Raw genomic sequence first — 22,441 nt, 5'->3', positions numbered from 1 at the left:
CCAAGAATAAAAAAAGAGGAGTTTTGTTAAGCGCTCGAACATTTTAATATTGTGTGTTATTTTGCTAAAACGTGTTAACATATATTTCTTTCAATTACAAGACAAAGACAATTATATTAGATTCTTTCTTACAGTGTTTGTGTTACAGCAGCAAAATCAAAGTGGATAGGTTAAGTCTACGCAGGGCGATTGCTAGTCAGCACTACTGTTGTCAGCAGAATATATTTCCGTAATTACTGGTTTTCAGCCGGTCATCTCTCTAGCTGTGTTTATAGCTGAGAGCGAAAAGCTAAACCGTTCGCTGGAAATTAATGATATCAAAAACCAAGACTTAGCGTTTATAAATGGCTGGGGTGATAGTATTCAGTTCTACTGAGACTTATAGTATCTAATTATCTGCAAATGACCTAGGGTACCCTGCTGTATACTATTGAGACAGTCTCATATGTTATGTTATGTTGTGTTATGTTTAAACAGCATGTTAGAAGCTATAAAGGGTCAGTTTACCCTAACTTTTTCTCCCCTTTAATTTGTTTCCAATGATCCATTTTGCCTGACTGAGTGTATTAAATTGTTTACACATTAGTCATTTACCTTTAATTAGGTATTTGAAATATCTGTTTCTCCAACATAGGTGTGTCCGGTCCACGGCGTCATCCTTACTTGTGGGATATTCTCTTCCCCAACAGGAAATGGCAAAGAGCCCAGCAAAGCTGGTCACATGATCCCTCCTAGGCTCCGCCTACCCCAGTCATTCTCTTTGCCGTTGTACAGGCAACATCTCCACGGAGATGGCTTAGAGTTTTTTAGTGTTTAACTGTAGTTTTTATTATTCAATCAAGAGTTTGTTATTTTAAAATAGTGCTGGTATGTGCTATTTACTCTGAAACAGAAAAGAGATGAAGATTTCTGTTTGTAAGAGGAAAATGATTTTAGCAACCGTTACTAAAATCCATGGCTGTTCCACACAGGACTGTTGAGAGGAATTAACTTCAGTTGGGGGAACAGTGAGCAGTCTTTTGCTGCTTGAGGTATGACACATTCTAACAAGACGATGTAATGCTGGAAGCTGTCATTTTCCCTATGGGATCCGGTAAGCCATTTTTATTCAGACAGTAAATAAGGGCTTCACAAGGGCTTATTAAGACTGTGGACATTTTCTGGGCTAAATCGATTCATATATTACACATATTTAGCCTTGAGGAATCATTTAATCTGGGTATTTTGGTAAAATAATATCGGCAGGCACTGTTTTAGACACCTTATTCTTTAGGGGCTTTCCCTAATCATAGGCAGAGCCTCATTTTCGCGCCGGTATTGCGCACTTGTTTTTGAGAGGCATGACATGCAGTCGCATGTGTGAGGAGCTCTGATACATAGAAAAGACTTTCTGAAGGCGTCATTTGGTATCGTATTCCCCTTTGGGCTTGGTTGGGTCTCAGCAAAGCAGATACCAGGGACTGTAAAGGGGTTAAAGTTAAAAAACGGCTCCGGTTCCGTTATTTTAAGGGTTAAAGCTTCCAAATTTGGTGTGCAATACTTTTAAGGCTTTAAGACACTGTGGTGAAATTTTGGTGAATTTTGAACAATTCCTTCATACTTTTTCGCAATTGCAGTAATAAAGTGTGTTCAGTTTAAAATTTAAAGTGACAGTAACGGTTTTATTTTAAAACGTTTTTTGTACTTTGTTATCAAGTTTATGCCTGTTTAACATGTCTGAACTACCAGATAGACTGTGTTCTGAATGTGGGGAAGCCAGGGTTCCTTCTCATTTAAATAAATGTGATTTATGTGACACTGAAAATGATGCCCAAGATGATTCCTCAAGTGAGGGGAGTAAGCATGGTACTGCATCATTCCCTCCTTCGTCTACACGAGTCTTGCCCACTCAGGAGGCCCCTAGTACATCTAGCGCGCCAATACTCCTTACTATGCAACAATTAACGGCTGTAATGGATAATTCTATCAAAAACATTTTAGCCAAAATGCCCACTTATCAGCGTAAGCGCGACTGCTCTGTTTTAGATACTGAAGAGCATGAGGACGCTGATGATAATGGTTCTGAAATGCCCCTACACCAGTCTGAGGGGGCCAGGGAGGTTTTGTCTGAGGGAGAAATTTCAGATTCAGGGAAAATTTCTCAACAAGCTGAACCCGATCTGATTACATTTAAATTTAAGTTGGAACATCTCCGCGCTCTGCTTAAGGAGGTATTATCCACTCTGGATGATTGTGAGAATTTGATCATCCCAGAGAAACTATGTAAAATGGACAAGTTCCTAGAGGTCCCGGGGCTCCCAGAAGCTTTTCCTATACCCAAGCGGGTGGCGGACATTGTAAATAAAGAATGGGAAAGGCCCGGTATACCTTTCGTCCCTCCCCCCATATTTAAAAAATTGTTTCCTATGGTCGACCCCAGAAAGGACTTATGGCAGACAGTCCCCAAGGTCGAGGGAGCGGTTTCTACTTTAAACAAACACACCACTATACCCATAGAAGATAGTTGTGCTTTCAAAGATCCTATGGATAAAAAATTAGAAGGTTTGCTTAAAAAGATGTTTGTTCAGCAGGGTTACCTTCTACAACCAATTTCATGCATTGTCCCTGTCACTACAGCCGCGTGTTTCTGGTTCGATGAGCTAGTAAAGGCGATCGATAGTGATTCTCCTCCTTATGAGGAGATTATGGACAGAATCCGTGCTCTCAAATTGGCTAATTCTTTCACCCTAGACACCACTTTGCAATTGGCTAGGTTAGCGGCAAAGAATTCTGGGTTTGCTATTGTGGCGCGCAGAGCGCTTTGGTTGAAATCTTGGTCAGCTGATGCGTCTTCCAAGAACAAACTCCTTAACATTCCTTTCAAGGGGAAAACACTGTTTGGCCCTGACTTGAAAGAGATTATCTCTGATATCACTGGGGGTAAGGGCCACGCCCTTCCTCAGGATAGGTCTTTCAAGGCCAAAAATAAACCTAATTTTCGTCCCTTTCGTAGAAACGGACCAGCCCCAAGTGCTACGTCCTCTAAGCAAGAGGGTAATACTTCTCAAGCCAAGCCAGCCTGGAGACCAATGCAAGGCTGGAACAAGGGAAAACAGGCCAAGAAACCTGCCACTGCTACCAAGACAGCATGAAATGTTGGCCCCCGATCCGGGACCGGATCTGGTGGGGGGCAGACTCTCTCTCTTCGCTCAGGCTTGGGGAAGAGATGTTCTGGATCCTTGGGCACTAGAAATAGTCTCCCAAGGTTATCTTCTGGAATTCAAGGGGCTTCCCCCAAGGGGGAGGTTCCACAGGTCTCAATTGTCTTCAGACCACATAAAAAGACAGGCATTCTTACATTGTGTAGAAGACCTGTTAAAAATGGGAGTGATTCATCCTGTTCCATTAGGAGAACAAGGGATGGGGTTCTACTCCAATCTGTTCATAGTTCCCAAAAAAGAGGGAACGTTCAGACCAATCTTAGATCTCAAGATCTTAAACAAGTTTCTCAAGGTTCCATCTTTCAAAATGGAAACCATTCGAACAATTCTTCCTTCCATCCAGGAAGGTCAATTCATGACCACGGTGGATTTAAAGGATGCGTATCTACATATTCCTATCCACAAGGAACATCATCGGTTCCTAAGGTTCGCATTCCTGGACAAGCATTACCAGTTCGTGGCGCTTCCTTTCGGATTAGCCACTGCTCCAAGGATTTTCACTAAGGTACTAGGGTCCCTTCTAGCGGTGCTAAGACCAAGGGGCATTGCAGTAGTACCTTACTTGGACGACATTCTGATTCAAGCGTCGTCCCTTCCTCAAGCAAAGGCTCACACGGACATAGTCCTGGCCTTTCTCAGATCTCACGGATGGAAAGTGAACGTGGAAAAGAGTTCTCTATCTCCGTCGACAAGGGTTCCCTTCTTGGGAACAATAATAGACTCCTTAGAAATGAGGATTTTTCTGACAGAGGCCAGAAAAACAAAACTTCTAAACTCTTGTCGGACACTTCATTCCGTTCCTCTTCCTTCCATAGCGCAGTGCATGGAAGTAATAGGTTTGATGGTAGCGGCAATGGACATAGTTCCTTTTGCGCGCATTCATCTAAGACCATTACAACTGTGCATGCTCAGTCAGTGGAATGGGGACTATACAGACTTGTCTCCGAAGATACAAGTAAATCAGAGGACCAGAGACTCACTCCGTTGGTGGCTGTCCCTGGACAACCTGTCACAAGGGATGACCTTCCGCAGACCAGAGTGGGTCATTGTCACGACCGACGCCAGTCTGATGGGCTGGGGCGCGGTCTGGGGATCCCTGAAAGCTCAGGGTCTTTGGTCTCGGGAAGAATCTCTTCTACCGATAAATATTCTGGAACTGAGAGCGATATTCAATGCTCTCAAGGCTTGGCCTCAGCTAGCAAAGGCCAAGTTCATACGGTTTCAATCAGACAACATGACGACTGTTGCGTACATCAACCATCAGGGGGGAACAAGGAGTTCCCTGGCGATGGAAGAAGTGACCAAAATCATTCAATGGGCGGAGACTCACTCCTGCCACCTGTCTGCAATCCACATCCCAGGAGTGGAAAATTGGGAAGCGGATTTTCTGAGTCGTCAGACATTACATCCGGGGGAGTGGGAACTCCATCCGGAAATCTTTGCCCAAATTACTCAACTGTGGGGCATTCCAGACATGGATCTGATGGCCTCTCGTCAGAACTTCAAGGTTCCTTGCTACGGGTCCAGATCCAGGGATCCCAAGGCGACTCTAGTAGATGCACTAGTAGCACCTTGGACCTTCAAACTAGCTTATGTATTCCCGCCGTTTCCTCTCATCCCCAGGCTGGTAGCCAGGATCCATCAGGAGAGGGCGTCGGTGATCTTGATAGCTCCTGCGTGGCCACGCAGGACTTGGTATGCAGATCTGGTGAATATGTCATCGGCTCCACCATGGAAGCTACCTTTGAGACGAGACCTTCTTGTTCAAGGTCCGTTCGAACATCCGAATCTGGTCTCACTCCAGCTGACTGCTTGGAGATTGAACGCTTGATCTTATCAAAACGAGGGTTCTCAGATTCTGTTATTGATACTCTTGTTCAGGCCAGAAAGCCTGTAACTAGAAAAATTTACCACAAAATATGGAAAAAATATATCTGTTGGTGTGAATCTAAAGGATTCCCTTGGGACAAGGTAAAGATTCCTAAGATTCTATCCTTTCTTCAAGAAGGATTGGAGAAAGGATTATCTGCAAGTTCCTTGAAGGGACAGATTTCTGCCTTGTCTGTGTTACTCCACAAAAAGCTGGCAGCTGTGCCAGATGTTCAAGCCTTTGTTCAGGCTCTGGTTAGAATTAAGCCTGTTTACAAACCTTTGACTCCCCCTTGGAGTCTCAACTTAGTTCTTTCAGTTCTTCAGGGGGTTCCGTTTGAACCCTTACATTCCGTTGATATTAAGTTATTATCTTGGAAAGTTTTGTTTTTGGTTGCAATTTCTTCTGCCAGAAGAGTTTCAGAATTATCTGCTCTGCAGTGTTCTCCTCCTTATCTGGTGTTCCATGCAGATAAGGTGGTTTTACGTACTAAACCTGGTTTTCTTCCAAAAGTTGTTTCTAACAAAAACATTAACCAGGAGATAGTCGTGCCTTCTTTGTGTCCGAAACCAGTTTCGAAGAAGGAACGTTTGTTGCACAATTTGGATGTTGTTCGCGCTCTAAAATTCTATTTAGATGCTACAAAGGATTTTAGACAAACATCTTCCTTGTTTGTTGTTTATTCTGGTAAAAGGAGAGGTCAAAAAGCAACTTCTACCTCTCTCTCTTTTTGGATTAAGAGCATCATCAGATTGGCTTACGAGACTGCCGGACGGCAGCCTCCTGAAAGAATCACAGCTCATTCCACTAGGGCTGTGGCTTCCACATGGGCCTTCAAGAACGAGGCTTCTGTTGATCAGATATGTAGGGCAGCGACTTGGTCTTCACTGCACACTTTTACCAAATTTTACAAGTTTGATACTTTTGCTTCTTCTGAGGCTGTTTTTGGGAGAAAGGTTTTGCAAGCCGTGGTGCCTTCCATTTAGGTGACCTGATTTGCTCCCTCCCTTCATCCGTGTCCTAAAGCTTTGGTATTGGTTCCCACAAGTAAGGATGACGCCGTGGACCGGACACACCTATGTTGGAGAAAACAGAATTTATGTTTACCTGATAAATTACTTTCTCCAACGGTGTGTCCGGTCCACGGCCCGCCCTGGTTTTTTTAATCAGGTCTGATCATTTATTTTCTTTAACTACAGTCACCACGGTATCATATGGTTTCTCCTATGCAAATATTCCTCCTTAACGTCGGTCGAATGACTGGGGTAGGCGGAGCCTAGGAGGGATCATGTGACCAGCTTTGCTGGGCTCTTTGCCATTTCCTGTTGGGGAAGAGAATATCCCACAAGTAAGGATGACGCCGTGGACCGGACACACCGTTGGAGAAAGTAATTTATCAGGTAAACATAAATTCTGTTTTTTGTCTGTAGTATCCTTACCTATACTGAAAGTTTCTATATTTAAGCAAAGGCTATATTTTTAATATTGTACAGGGTTACAGACTGCACAGGGTACAGGGTTACGGGCTGCGCCGGGTACAGGGTTACTGGCTGCTCAAGGTACAGGGTTACGGACTGCGCCGGGTACAGGGTTACGGGCTGCTCAAGGTACAGGGTTACGGGCTGCGCAGGGCACAGGGTTACAGACTGCGCAGTCTCTTTGGCTCACCCAATGTGTTCAGCTAGCTCCCAGTAGTGCAATTGTTTGCTATATCTGAATCAAGAAATAATTTTTGAGTTTCATGTCCCTTTTTAACTTTAGGCTTTATATAGTTCTCATATTTTGAGTGTGTTTTATATTGTTTTTATTGTGTACATTATAATTTTACTTTCTCTTCTTTAATAGGAATAACATTTTGCAAGTGCATTATCTATGTGTTGTAATTATCATTTCCACGTTGCTTACAGTTTGTGTTTGATGTGCGAGACTCACACAATTATAGGTGTTAATGAATGTCAGTAATGCTCACTAACGAGACGCTGGAACATACAGGTGATGCGACACCAGCAATTTTATGAGCGTGTGAAATATTACACCGATAAAAGAACACCAATTAAATACAGTACATTAACCTTTTTTATGTAAAATAAAAAAAATATTTTTATTTTTTTAATTGAAACTGACAGGCAGTGTACATTTTGTTCCACCCTTTGCTGTAGATGGGGTAATTGGCTCATGTGAATTTGCCCCACAATGTCATTGGACGATACAGACATTCCTCATTTTAATAACTACTTTTACATGGAGCAAATGATATTTACTTTAATGTTGTATCTTTAAGTTTATTGCATTAATGCAGCATTTCTTTACAAAGATATAATTCAGTTCTCTGCCTTCTCTATGTCATTGTTATACAGTTCTTTTTCTCCCCCACAGACGTGATCTCAGGGTCAGTGACTGGGACGCTGCAGTCTCTTGACGTAAACAAACAAGATGATGGATTTGACATGTTTGCGCTCACCAGGGGAAGCTCACTGGCCGACCAGCGCAAGAGGTGAGTGCAGAGAGGTCAGGTCAGACCCTGCTATTGCACACAGAAGTCAGGTCAGACCCTGCTATTGCACACACAAGTCAGGTCAGACCCTGCTATTGCACACAAGTCAGGTCAGACCCTGCTATTGCACACAAGTCAGGTCAGACCCTGCTATTGCGCACAGAGGTCAGGTCAGTCACTACTATTGCACACAGAAGTTAGGTCAGACCCTGCTATTGCACACAGAGGTCAGGTCAGTCACTGCTATTGCGTACAGAGGTCGGGTCAGACCCTGCTATTGCGTACAGAGGTCGGGTCAGACCCTGCTATTGCGTACAGAGGTCGGGTCAGACCCTGCTATTGCGTACAGAGGTCGGGTCAGACCCTGCTATTGCGTACAGAGGTCGGGTCAGACCCTGCTATTGCGTACAGAGGTCGGGTCAGACCCTGCTATTGCGTACAGAGGTCGGGTCAGACCCTGCTATTGCGTACAGAGGTCGGGTCAGACCCTGCTATTGCGTACAGAGGTCGGGTCAGACCCTGCTATTGCGTACAGAGGTCGGGTCAGACCCTGCTATTGCGTACAGAGGTCGGGTCAGACCCTGCTATTGCGTACAGAGGTCGGGTCAGACCCTGCTATTGCGTACAGAGGTCGGGTCAGACCCTGCTATTGCGTACAGAGGTCGGGTCAGACCCTGCTATTGCGTACAGAGGTCGGGTCAGACCCTGCTATTGCGTACAGAGGTCGGGTCAGACCCTGCTATTGCGTACAGAGGTCGGGTCAGACCCTGCTATTGCGTACAGAGGTCGGGTCAGACCCTGCTATTGCGTACAGAGGTCGGGTCAGACCCTGCTATTGCGTACAGAGGTCGGGTCAGACCCTGCTATTGCGTACAGAGGTCGGGTCAGACCCTGCTATTGCGTACAGAGGTCGGGTCAGACCCTGCTATTGCGTACAGAGGTCGGGTCAGACCCTGCTATTGCGTACAGAGGTCGGGTCAGACCCTGCTATTGCGTACAGAGGTCGGGTCAGACCCTGCTATTGCGTACAGAGGTCGGGTCAGACCCTGCTATTGCGTACAGAGGTCGGGTCAGACCCTGCTATTGCGTACAGAGGTCGGGTCAGACCCTGCTATTGCGTACAGAGGTCGGGTCAGACCCTGCTATTGCGTACAGAGGTCGGGTCAGACCCTGCTATTGCGTACAGAGGTCGGGTCAGACCCTGCTATTGCGTACAGAGGTCGGGTCAGACCCTGCTATTGCGTACAGAGGTCGGGTCAGACCCTGCTATTGCGTACAGAGGTCGGGTCAGACCCTGCTATTGCGTACAGAGGTCGGGTCAGACCCTGCTATTGCGTACAGAGGTCGGGTCAGACCCTGCTATTGCGTACAGAGGTCGGGTCAGACCCTGCTATTGCGTACAGAGGTCGGGTCAGACCCTGCTATTGCGTACAGAGGTCGGGTCAGACCCTGCTATTGCGCACAGAGGTCGGCTCAGTCACTACTATTGCACACAGAAGTCAGGTCAGACCCTGCTATTGCGGACAGAGGTCGAGTCAAACCCTGCAATTGCGGGCACAGAGGTCGGGTCAGACCCTGCAATTGCGGGCACAGAGGTCGGGTCAGACCCTGCAATTGCGGGCACAGAGGTCGGGTCAGACCCTGCAATTGCGGGCACAGAGGTCGGGTCAGACCCTGCAATTGCGGGCACAGAGGTCGGGTCAGACCCTGCAATTGCGGGCACAGAGGTCGGGTCAGACCCTGCAATTGCGGGCACAGAGGTCGGGTCAGACCCTGCAATTGCGGGCACAGAGGTCGGGTCAGACCCTGCAATTGCGGGCACAGAGGTCGGGTCAGACCCTGCAATTGCGGGCACAGAGGTCGGGTCAGACCCTGCAATTGCGGGCACAGAGGTCGGGTCAGACCCTGCAATTGCGGGCACAGAGGTCGGGTCAGACCCTGCAATTGCAGGCACAGAGGTCGGGTCAGACCCTGCAATTGCGGGCACAGAGGTCGGGTCAGACCCTCTTATTGGTCAGGATTGCTACTTCCCGTGTGCTAAGTGGTCAGGCAATGTGCAGTCTGGTCCATGGAACTATACAAAGAGTCTGGGTTTGGGCCCTAAAATCTTTTCTAGAGAGGCACAGTGAGACCTTAAACATTAAAGCCTAGTTAAAAGAAGCTGTAAATCTGCGTACTGCATCTGGTGTCCTCTTTAAAGTGTGCTGTGGTAGAAGGTCACTGGTCCTCTGATCCCCTGCCAGGTCCCAAAACAGCGATAGGCTGCTCTGTATTCAAATGTGAGGATGGAGGGACAGGAAAGGGGTAAATATCCTTGTGTAACATAAACTGAGTGCTACTGACAGGAGAGGGTAAATATCCTTGTGTAATATAAACTGAGTGCTACTGACAGGACAGGGTAAATATCCTTGTGTAACATAAACTGAGTGCTACTGACAGGAGAGGGTAAATATCCTTGTGTAATATAAACTGAGTGCTAGAGACAGGAGAGGGTAAATATCCTTGTTTAATATAAACTGAGTGCTACTGTCAGTTTATGTTACACAAGGATATTTACCCTCTCCTGTCCCTAGCACACAGTTTATGTTACACAAGGATATTTACCCTCTCCTGAGTGCTACTGACAGGAGAGGGTGAATATCCTTGTTTAACATAAACTGAGTGCTACTGACAGGAGAGGGTAAATATCCTTGTGTAATATAAACGGAGTGCTACTGACAGGAGAGGGTGAATATCCTTGTATAATATAAACTGAGTGCTACTGACAGGAGAGGGTGAATATCCTTGTTTAACATAAACTGAGTGCTACTGACAGGAGAGGGTAAATATCCTTGTGTAACATAAACTGAGTGCTACTGACAGGAGAGGGTAAATATCCTTGTGTAATATAAACGGAGTGCTACTGACAGGAGAGGGTGAATATCCTTGTATAATATAAACAGAGTGCTACTGACAGGAGAGGGTAAATATCCTTGTGTAACATAAACTGAGTGCTACTGACAGAGGGTAAATATCCTTGTGTAATATAAACGGAGTGCTACTGACAGGAGAGGGTGAATATCCTTGTTTAATATAAACTGAGTGCTACTGACAGGAGAGGGTAAATATCCTTGTGTAACATAAACTGAGTGCTACTGACAGGAGAGGGTAAATATCCTTGTTTAATATAAACTGAGTGCTACTGTCCGTTTATGTTACACAAGGATATTTACCCTCTCCTGTCCCTAGCACTCAGTTTATGTTACACAAGGATATTTACCCTCTCCTGAGTGCTACTGACAGGAGAGGGTGAATATCCTTGTTTAATATAAACTGAGTGCTACTGACAGGAGAGGGTAAATATCCTTGTGTAATATAAACGGAGTGCTACTGACAGGAGAGGGTGAATATCCTTGTATAATATAAACTGAGTGCTACTGACAGGAGAGGGTGAATATCCTTGTTTAACATAAACTGAGTGCTACTGACAGGAGAGGGTAAATATCCTTGTGTAACATAAACTGAGTGCTACTGACAGGAGAGGGTAAATATCCTTGAGTAACATAAACTGAGTGCTACTGACAGGAGAGGGTAAATATCCTTGTGTAACATAAACGGAGTGCTACTGACAGAGGGTAAATATCCTTGTGTAATATAAACGGAGTGCTACTGACAGGAGAGGGTGAATATCCTTGTATAATATAAACTGAGTGCTACTGACAGAGGGTAAATATCCTTGTGTAATATAAACGGAGTGCTACTGACAGGAGAGGGTGAATATCCTTGTATAATATAAACTGAGTGCTAGAGACAGGAGAGGGTAAATATCCTTGTTTAATATAAACTGAGTGCTACTGACAGGAGAGGGTAAATATCCTTGTGTAATATTAACTGAGTGCTACTGACAGGAGAGGGTAAATATCCTTGTGTAACATAAACTGAGTGCTACTGACAGGAGAGGGTAAATATCCTTGTGTAATATAAACGGAGTGCTACTGACAGGAGAGGGTGAATATCCTTGTATAATATAAACAGAGTGCTACTGACAGGAGAGGGTAAATATCCTTGTGTAACATAAACTGAGTGCTACTGACAGGAGAGGGTAAATATCCTTGTTTAATATAAACTGAGTGCTACTGTCAGTTTATGTTACACAAGGATATTTACCCTCTCCTGAGTGCTACTGACAGGAGAGGGTGAATATCCTTGTTTAACATAAACTGAGTGCTACTGACAGGAGAGGGTAAATATCCTTGTGTAATATAAACGGAGTGCTACTGACAGGAGAGGGTGAATATCCTTGTATAATATAAACTGAGTGCTACTGACAGGAGAGGGTGAATATCCTTGTTTAACATAAACTGAGTGCTACTGACAGGAGAGGGTAAATATCCTTGTGTAACATAAACTGAGTGCTACTGACAGGAGAGGGTAAATATCCTTGTGTAACATAAACTGAGTGCTACTGACAGAGGGTAAATATCCTTGTGTAATATAAACGGAGTGCTACTGACAGGAGAGGGTGAATATCCTTGTATAATATAAACGGAGTGCTACTGACAGGAGAGGGTAAATATCCTTGTGTAACATAAACTGAGTGCTACTGACAGGAGAGGGTAAATATCCTTGTTTAATATAAACTGAGTGCTACTGTCCGTTTATGTTACACAAGGATATTTACCCTCTCCTGTCCCTAGCACTCAGTTTATGTTACACAAGGATATTTACCCTCTCCTGAGTGCTACTGACAGGAGAGGGTGAATATCCTTGTTTAACATAAACTGAGTGCTACTGACAGGAGAGGGTAAATATCCTTGTGTAACATAAACTGAGTGCTACTGACAGGAGAGGGTAAATATCCTTGTGTAATATAAACGGAGTGCTACTGACAGGAGAGGGTGAATATCCTTGTATAATATAAACTGAGTGCTACTGACAGGAGAGGGTAAATATCCTTGTTTAATATAAACTGAGTGCTACTGACAGGGGAGGGTAAATATCCTTGTTTAATATAACTGAGTGCTACTGACAGGAGAGGGTGAATATCCTTGTGTAATATAAACTGAGTGCTACTGACAGCTGAGGGTGAATATCCTTGTGTAATATAAACTGAGTGCTAGGGATAGGAGAGGGCATCTTGTATTAATACGAGAAATTAATTCCCTGCAGAGCTGTGCCAGATGCACCCCCGCGTGTCTGCACATCACACAGGCACAAGCTCTGCCAGTAGCAGTGCCCAGACCATACAGTGCATTTCTTGTCCATTCTAAACATCAGAATATGTTTTATCCTGGGGTTAATAATCTGTATCCAGTTTTATACATATAAGGTGGTATATTTATCTGATCCGCTTCTGCAGAGAGGCCGTTGCTTGTGACAGTTATGTGAAACCACCATGTATGTGAGGTATCAATGGCTTTGTCATGTGACCCAGTCTGTAAATCAGTTGTACGTGAAGGAGCGACTCCCTCCAGCCCAGTTATGTGAAGGTGTAAGCTGAGCCCAGAATAACCTGATACATGTGAGGGGGGGCAGCTTAGCTTGAGGTCCGTAGACAGCTCAGTTTAGTCATGAGATTGGGGAGGGGATATAAGAAGTTTATTCTATGGGCGCATCATCTGTTGCTGCTTCTTCACTGACACTAAAAGCTTAGTGAGCAATCGAGAGTATCTGAGATGTAACTCACAGAGAGCAGAGGCTGAGATCTCACAGAGAGCGGCTGATATCTAACTCACTCACACAGAGAGGCTGAGATCTCACTCACACAGAGAGGCTGAGCTCTCACTCACAGAGAGCGGCTGAGCTCTCACTCACAGAGAGCGGCTGAGCTCTCACTCACAGAGAGCGGCTGAGCTCTCACTCACAGAGAGCGGCTGAGCTCTCACTCACAGAGAGCGGCTGAGCTCTCACTCACAGAGAGCGGCTGAGATCTCACTCACATAGAGCGGCTGAGATTTAACTCACTCACACAGAGAGGCTGAGATCTCACTCACAGAGAGCGGCTGAGATTTCACTCACACAGAGCGGCTTTGATCTCACTCACTCACACAGAGCTGCTGAGATCTAACTCACTCACAGAGAGCGGCTGAGATCTAACTCACTCACAGAGAGCGGCTGAGATCTAACTCACTCACAGAGAGCGGCTGAGATCTAACTCACTCACAGAGAGCGGCTGAGATCTAACTCACTCACAGAGAGCGGCTGAGATCTAACTCACTCACAGAGAGCGGCTGAGATCTAACTCACTCACAGAGAGCGGCTGAGATCTAACTCACTCACAGAGAGCGGCTGAGATCTAACTCACTCACAGAGAGCGGCTGAGATCTAACTCACTCACAGAGAGCGGCTGAGATCTAACTCACTCACAGAGAGCGGCTGAGATCTAACTCACTCACAGAGAGCGGCTGAGATCTAACTCACTCACAGAGAGCGGCTGAGATCTAACTCACTCACAGAGAGCGGCTGAGATCTAACTCACTCACAGAGAGCGGCTGAGATCTAACTCACTCACAGAGAGCGGCTGAGATCTAACTCACTCACAGAGAGCGGCTGAGATCTAACTCACTCACAGAGAGCGGCTGAGATCTAACTCACTCACAGAGAGCGGCTGAGATCTAACTCACTCACAGAGAGCGGCTGAGATCTAACTCACTCACAGAGAGCGGCTGAGATCTAACTCACTCACAGAGAGCGGCTGAGATCTAACTCACTCACAGAGAGCGGCTGAGATCTCACTCACAGAGAGCGACTGAGATCCAACTCACATTCACAGAAAGCGGCTGAAATCCAACTCACATTCACAGAGAGCGGCTGAAATCCAACTCACAGAGAGCGGCTGAGATCTCACTCACAGAGAGCGGCTGAGATCTCACTCACAGAGAGCGGCTGAGATCTCACTCACAGAGAGCGGCTGAGATCTCACTCACAGAGAGCGGCTGAGATCTCACTCACAGAGAGCGGCTGAGATCTCACTCACAGAGAGCGGCTGAGATCTCACTCACAGAGAGCGGCTGAGATCTCACTCACAGAGAGCGGCTGAGATCTCACTCACAGAGAGCGGCTGAGATCTCACTCACAGAGAGCGGCTGAGATCTCACTCACAGAGAGCGGCTGAGATCTCACTCACAGAGAGCGGCTGAGATCTCACTCACAGAGAGCGGCTGAGATCTCACTCACAGAGAGCGGCTGAGATCTCACTCACAGAGAGCGGCTGAGATCTCACTCACACAGAGCGGCTGAGATCTCACTCACACAGAGCGGCTGAGATCTCACTCACACAGAGCGGCTGAGATCTCACTCACACAGAGCGGCTGAGATCTCACTCACAGAGAGCGGCTGAGATCCAACTCGCATTCACAGAAAGCGGCTGAAATCCAACTCGCATTCACAGAAAGCGGCTGAAATCCAACTCGCATTCACAGAAAGCGGCTGAAATCCAACTCGCATTCACAGAAAGCGGCTGAAATCCAACTCACATTCACAGAAAGCGGCTGAGATCTCACTCACAGAGAGCGGCTGAGATCTCACTCACAGAGAGCGGCTGAGATCTCACTCACAGAGAGCAGCACAGATCCAACTCACTCCAAAGACATTTTTACCGTCTTTCACTGCATCTGACCATACTCTTCTCTAATTGCATCTTTTCCTAACCCCTACACCCTTCTCTTCCCAGTATTTGCCTCTATAATACCTTTAATAAACTATTCTACTGTATTTTCCTCTACTCTCCCACTTGTTACTTCCTTACTCTTTTGCCCCTTGTGTCTTTCACCCACTTTCATGTTTACTGGTTCATCCATCTTCAGTCTTCATTTTCCTTCTGTCTAATTTTATCTCTTCCCTGATCATCTCCATCCTGGCTCCACCTATGACTCTGACTTCACCTTTGTCTTTGCACGTACCTTCTCCTACAGTATCCTGTGTGGTTTCATCTCTCTCTCTCTACTCCTCTACATCTCCCCCTCATTCCCATCTCCTATAGAATTTCTTTCTGTCTCTCACTAAATCTAGTGTCTCCTTATTGCTCTCCCAACCCTCTCTTCTCTTTCCTGGCATCTCTCTTCTCTAATGTTCCCTCTGTCCGGCCTTGTTTTAGTCTTTAACCCCTCCCTCTGTACTGTCCACCCTCGCCCATCATGCAGCCTGCAGGGCCTTGTGTGTGGTGTAATCATCTCAAGGCCTTTGTACCGTTCTTTTTGATCTGCGGAATGATAGTGGGAATTTACTTTATCCTGGAGGCCATTGTGCACAGCGGACCCCTTTCCGACGAGCATTTCTTTGATAGGTTTGATCTCCATCATCCCAAACATCTGTCTGTCAACCAATCCCAAGACTGAGACTCTGTGTAGTGCCCGCTGGCTGCCTGATACACTTGGGAGGGTATGGAACCTTTTGAAGCAGGAGGGAATTGAGCACATGATTTGGGTAGATCTTATTTGGCTGGACATGTGGCCTGGTGTACTGGGTACAGCTGTATGTTTAGTTATTAACCACAGGATGTATAGATGCAGCTAAACCGATCTGGAATTTTTGGCTGCCATTGGACGCTGCTGGCAAAAGATTGGTTGTATGTTTCTGTATTACTTTACTAACTCAATCATGCTCTCTCTCTCTCTCTCTCTCTCTCTCTCTCTCTCTCTCTCTCTCTCTCTCTCTCTCTTTTTCACTTTCTTTTTATTTCTATCTTTCTCTGTTTCTTTGATTTTCTCTCATCCCTGTCTATTCCTTCTCTATCCATAATCTACTTCTCATCCGCACCTCTTTCTCCCTCACAGTGTGAAATATGAAGACCCACAAGCCACAGATGGACTTGCTGTTGCCCTGGACACTCGGCAGCAGAACACAGGAGCGGTGAGTACTGGGGGTTCTAAACTATTCCCTCTTCCTTTTTGGTGTCTGCACTTCCCAGCTCATTGTAAAGTTAGGATACTAATCATTTTCCTATCTTCCCCACAGATCCCAGCAACACAGGCCAACATAATGGATGACATAGAGAAATGGCTCTCTGCTGACACAGTAAGGGGGAAGATTTGAGGGAAGGGGTTGTTTGGGGATTATGCTCCGTAGATCAGAGAGGAATATGTGATTGTGGAAATGCCAAAACATTTTTCAGCCTGAGCATCCAATTTAAAAAAACGTTTCCAGTATACTGCTATTCTCAAATTCGCTTTGTTCTTGTGGCATCCTTTGTTGAAGAGTATACATAGGTTTCTGGAGCACTACATAGACGGCAAACACTGCTGCCAGCTAGTGTTCTTACAGATGTATAACATTGTTGTAGTATTCTTGCAAAGCTGCTGCCCTCTAGTGTACTTGCAGATGTAGTACACTGTTAAAAATACCCTTGCAAAGATGCTGCCATCTAGTGCTCTTGCAGATGTATAACACTATGCCGTCATAAAAGTATTCATGTGAAACTGTTCTTATATAGTGCTCCTTAGCTGACCTAGCTACTTTTCAACAAAGGATACCAAGATAACAGAAGTAAATTGGAAAGTTTTTTTAGTTGTACGCTTTATCTGAAAGAAAACATTTGGGTTTCATGTTTCTTTAAGCGGGGGAGTTGCAGAAGGGGCGGTGGGAATGTGATACTACTGTGTAGAGGTTTGGATTGATGTGTGATAGTGATAGAGGCCAATATGAATAAAATTGTGGAGATGAAATGAGTATGTTTTATGTCTGATGAAATGGTCTTAATAATTGTATGAGCCAAGAAACGCGTTATTGTAATCATTTTTTTTTTTTTTTTTATACATCCTATGATTAGTTTATACTATATCACTGTGGTTTGAAGCTGGCTATTGCAGACGACCTTTTACCAGAGTTAGGTTAACTAGGCAAAGAGCTGGGGTCTTGAGTGGGCATGGCTGGTGTTTTGGGGTGTGCGACTGCTGATGCTGGTTAGCTCACCGGGTGTGTCTGGTTGGGACTCTGCAGCTCCAAAGCATGATTTTAAATATGTGTTTAAGCCCTTTGCACGGATAAACACATAGACTTGCAGGGTCAGTAGTACTAAAGTTACATGCTTTAAATCTGAGGTCAGCGCTGATCACACAAGAGTATTTCTGCACTGTAGCGTAAAGTGTGTCTGATCTTCTGGGGTTTCATGCTGGCTGCCGGTCTGTCTGTGGTCCCAGGCTTCTCCCCTCTGATGATAATGTTTACTAACGTCACACGTATTTAAGCTTCTGTTTTCGAAATGTTTAAATGTATTGTGGTCTGTGCCAGTGTTTAATGTAATCCGTCTCTCTGGAGCGCTATTTTATTATATTTCCCAACAAATATTGTTTTGCTTTGTAGTCTTCTTCTTTTTTTTTCCCTACACAAAATTATCCTTTGAAAAGTTACTAGTCTAGAGGAAAACAGACAATGCAAATTTTTGTTGTTGTTCATGGCTAATTGACTAGTGGGAAAAAAAAGAAAATTAGTTGTCTTGCAAGATATCTCCAATAGAAATAATGAGCGCTCTCTGCTATGTAAGAGTTTGCAGTGGAGAACGAAGTACACAGGAAGAACCTGCTGTAGTTTTAAGTACACTGTACCTTTAACATCATTGGTTTCGTATACTGTACTGTACATAGGTTAATTAGCGTTTTGTTTATTTTGATAAAACATAGACACTTTTTAAGTTGTGAGAAAAATGAGTGAGAACTGTAGGGCGGCAATGAGAGATAATTACGCTGGGATTTAAGAGACCATTTCATACACATGGAACGCCAATGAACAGCCTATTTCTCTTGCAAGGTGTATCCAGTCCACGGATTCATCCTTACTTGTGGGATATTCTCCTTCCCTACAGGAAGTGGCAAAGAGAGCACACAGCAGAGCTGTCCATATAGCTCCCCCCCTAGCTCCACCCCCCAGTCATTCTCTTTGCCGCGTTAACGCACTAGGTTCTCTCTCAGGGAGGGTAAAGTGAATGTGGTGTTAGAATTGTAGTTTTATATCTTCAATCAAGAGTTTGTTATTTTTAAATGGTACTGGTTTGTGCTATTTACTCTCTAGCAGAAAAGTGATGAAGATTTCTGCTGAGAGGAAAATGATTTTGGCTTGTTGTAACTAAAATCCACTGCTGTTCCCACACAGGACTGAGGAGTACCAGAAAACTTCAGTTGGGGGGAACAGTTTGCAGGCTTGACTGCAATGAGGTATGTTCAGTCATTTATTTCTAGGCAAGACTGAGATACTAGAAGACTGACAAGATCCCCATGTGGGGAGGGTAAGCTATGTTCTGAGACTTAGTATAGAATTGAATGCTTACATGACAGGGCTAAATAGGCTGGTTGACACTAAGGCAGGGTAATCGATTATTTATTAAAAAACACTCATTGGAGACACCTTTTTAGGCACTTTGGAGTGTTTTACTGGGGTTATTATCCACATGGCATAAATTTAGTCACTTAGAAGTGATTTTTGTAGGCCTCACAACTCCGGAGTGGAGTGGGAGAGGCCTAATTTCGCGCCTCAGATGCGCACTTAGAATTGAGAGACTGTTTCATGCTGCTTCACATGGAGGTTCCAGCTGCTGATTGAGGGCCTAGAAGAAGCTTTATTTCCCCAAAACTGATCCCTAAGGGCAGGTAGGGCCACAGTAGTAAGCTGTGGCAAGGTGCTGTAGTTTGTTAACCGGTTGTTGGCTTTAAGCTGCTCCGGTTTGGGCATTAAGGGGTTAATCGTTCTGAAACTTGCTGTGCAATCATATTAAAGCCTTAGGTACATACTGTGAAAATTTTGGAGATTGGTGCATTTTTCACTGTTTTGTAAAATTGTGTGCCCTTTTTATTTCTTAAAGGTACAGTAATGTTTTTTTCAAATTGTGTTTTTTATTTGATTAAAGTGTTTTCCAAGCTTGCTTGTGTATGCTACTAGTCTGTTAAACATGTCTGACACTAAGGAAAATCCTTGTTCAATGTGTTTAGAAGCCATGGTGGAACCCCCTCTCAGAATGTGTCCCAATTGCACTAATATGTCTATACATTTTAAAGATCATATTGTTGCACTTAAAAATGTGGCCCAAGATGATTCTCAGACTGAAGGTAATGAGGATAGTCCGTTTACCTCTCCCCATGTGTCACAACCAGTTACGCCTGCGCAAGCGATGCTTAGTGCCTCTAGTGCGTCTGCCCCTATTACATTGCAACAACTAGCGACAGTTATGGATAATTCCCTTGCGGCCTTTCTATCCAAACTGCCAGTTTTTCCTACAAAGTGTGATAGCTCTGTTTTAAGAACAGATTATGAGCAGTCTGAAGCTTTGGTATCCTTATCTGATGTACCCTCACAACACTCTGAAATGGAGGTGAGGGATTTGATGTCTGAGGGAGAAATTTCCGATTCAGGAAAGGTTTCTCATCGGGCAGAGTCAGATTCATTAGCATTTAAATTGGAACACCTCCGCGTTTTGCTCAGGGAGGTATTAGCTACTCTGGATGATTGTGACCCTATGGTGGTCCCAGAGAAGTTGTGTAAAATGGACAAGTACCTAGAGGTTCCTGTATACACTGATGCATTTCCGATCCCTGAGAGGGTTGTGGATATTGTTACTAGTGAGTGGGATAGACCAGGTGTCCCTTTTGTCCTCCCACCTATTTTTAAGAAAATGTTCCCCATAACTGAACCTAGGCGGGACTCGTAGCAGACGGTCCCTAAGGTAGAGGGGGCTGTTTCGACACTTGCTAAGCGCACAACCATACCAATTGAAGACAGTTGTGCTTTTAAAGATCCTATGGATAAAAAGTTAGAAGGTTTACTTAAGAAAATCTTTGTTCAATAAGGCTTTCTTCTCCAACCTATTGCCTGCATTGTTCCTATAACTACTGCAGCGGCTTTCTGATTTGAGGCGCTGGAGGTGTCGCCCCTGACGGAGTCCTCATATGGCGAAATTATGGATAGAATTAAGGCTCTAAAGCTGGCTAATTCATTTATCACAGATGCCGCTTTGCAATTAGCTAAGTTGGCGGCAAAAAATTCAGGCTTTGCCATTATGGCACGCAGAGCGCGTTGGCTCAAGTCATGGTCGGCCGATGTGTCGTCAAAATCCAAATTGTTAAATATCCCTTTCAAGGGAAAGACCCTTTTCGGACCAGAATTGAAAGAGATTATTTCAGAAATCACCGGGGAAAGGGCCATGCTCTCCCCCAGGACAATCCTTTTAAGGCTAAAAACAAATCTTATTTTTGTTCCTTTCGTAATTTCAGGAGCGGTCCCGCTTCAGCCTCTACAGCTGCAAAGCAAGAGGGTAACGCTTCACAGCCCAAGGCAACCTGGAAGCCTTATCAGGGCTGGAATAAGGGTAAACAGGCCAAAAAGCATGCAGCTGCTACCAAGACAGCATGACGGAGTATCCCCCGATCCGGAACCGGATCTAGTAGGGGGCAGACTTCTCTCTTCGCTCAGGCCTGGGCAAGAGATGTTCTCGATCTCTGGGCTTTAGTGATTGTTACCCAGGGATATCTTCTAGAATTCAAGGACTCCCCTCCAAGGGGAAGGTTCCATATTTTTCGTCTGTCTACAGACACGACAAAGAAAGAGGCGTTCTTACGCTGTGTAGATGACCTACATACAATGGGAGTGTTCCATCCAGTTCCAATTGCGGAACAAGGGCTGGGGTTTTACTCAAACCTGTTTGTGGTTCCCAAAAAAGAAGGAACTTTCAGACCAATCCTGGATCTCAAATTTCTAAACAAATTCCTCAGAGTCTCATCATTCAAGATGGAGACCATTCGGACAATCTTACCTATGATCCAGGAAGGTCAATATATGACTACCGTGGATATAAAGGATGCGTACCTGCATATCCCAATCCACAAAGATCATCATCATTTCCTCCGGTTCGCTTTTCTAGACAAGCATTATCAATTTGTGGCTCTTCCATTCGGTTTAGCCACTGCTCCCAGAATTTTCACAAAGGTGCTAGGGTCCCTTCTGGTGGTTCTAAGACCGCGGGGCATAGCAGTGGCGCCTTATTTGGACGACATCTTACTTCAGGCGCCGTCTTTTCACAGAGCCAAGGCTCACACGGAGATTGTATTGGCCTTTCTAAGGTCTCACGGGTGGAAGATGAACATCAAAAAGAGTTCCCTGTCCCCACTCACAAGGGTTCCCTTCCTAGGAACACCAATAGATTCGGTAGAAATTAAAATATTTCTGACGGAGGTCAGAAAGTTGAAACTTTTAAATACTTGCCGAGTTCTTCATTCCATTCCTTGGCCATCTGTAGCTCAAACTGAGGGCGATATTCAACGCGCTTCAGGCATGGCCTTACCTAGCTGCGGCCAAATTCATAAGATTTCAGTCAGACAACATTACTACTGTAGCTTACATCAATCATCAGGGGGGAACAAAGAGTTCTCTAGCGATGAGGGAAGTAACCAAAATAATCAGGTGGGCAGAGGCCCACTCCTGCCATCTCTCAGCAATTCACATCCCAGGTGTAGACAAATGGAAGGCGGATTTTTGAAGTCGTCAGACTTTTCACCCGGGGGAGTGGGAACTCCATCCGGAGGTATTTGCTCAGCTATGGGGCATTCCAGAGTTGGACCTGATGGCGTCCCGTCAGAACACCAAGCTTCCTCTCTACGGATCCAGGTCCCGGGACCCCAAGGCGGCATTGATAGATGCTCTAGTAGCGCCTTGGTCCTTCAATCTGGCTTATGTTTTCCCACCGTTTCCTCTTCTCCCTCGTCTCATCACCAGAATCAAGCAGGAGAAGGCGTCAGTGATTTTGATAGCGCCTGCGTGGCCACGCAGGACTTGGTATGCAGACCTAGTGGACATGTCATCTGTCCCACCATGGACACTGCCAATGAGGCACGACCTTCTAATACAGGGTCCGTTCAAGCATCCAAATCTAGTTTCACTACTGACTGCTTGGAGATTGAACGCTTAATTCTTTCAAAG

General features: G+C 45.1%; 1 protein-coding gene across 2 annotated transcripts in view; it reads left to right on the top strand.

The window, feature by feature from the left end:
- TOM1 (target of myb1 membrane trafficking protein) overlaps window positions 1–22,441 on the top strand; it is a 202,007-nt gene that overhangs the window by 124,980 nt on the left and 54,586 nt on the right. Inside the window, exons 11-13 of one of the 2 annotated variants that reach the window (XM_053721237.1) lie at window positions 7,447–7,564; window positions 16,318–16,393; window positions 16,499–16,558. In XM_053721237.1, coding sequence (XP_053577212.1) covers window positions 7,447–7,564; window positions 16,318–16,393; window positions 16,499–16,558 — 254 coding nt within the window. Of the gene's footprint in view, window positions 1–7,446; window positions 7,565–16,317; window positions 16,559–22,441 lie in introns of both variants that reach the window. The other variant, XM_053721236.1, reaches the window with a different exon arrangement.

This window comes from Bombina bombina, chromosome 7 (assembly GCF_027579735.1).
Source record: "Bombina bombina isolate aBomBom1 chromosome 7, aBomBom1.pri, whole genome shotgun sequence".
NCBI lineage: Eukaryota > Metazoa > Chordata > Amphibia > Anura > Bombinatoridae > Bombina > Bombina bombina.
The sequence above is the reverse complement of the archived record's forward strand: the minus strand, read 5'-3'. Positions and strand labels throughout refer to the sequence as shown.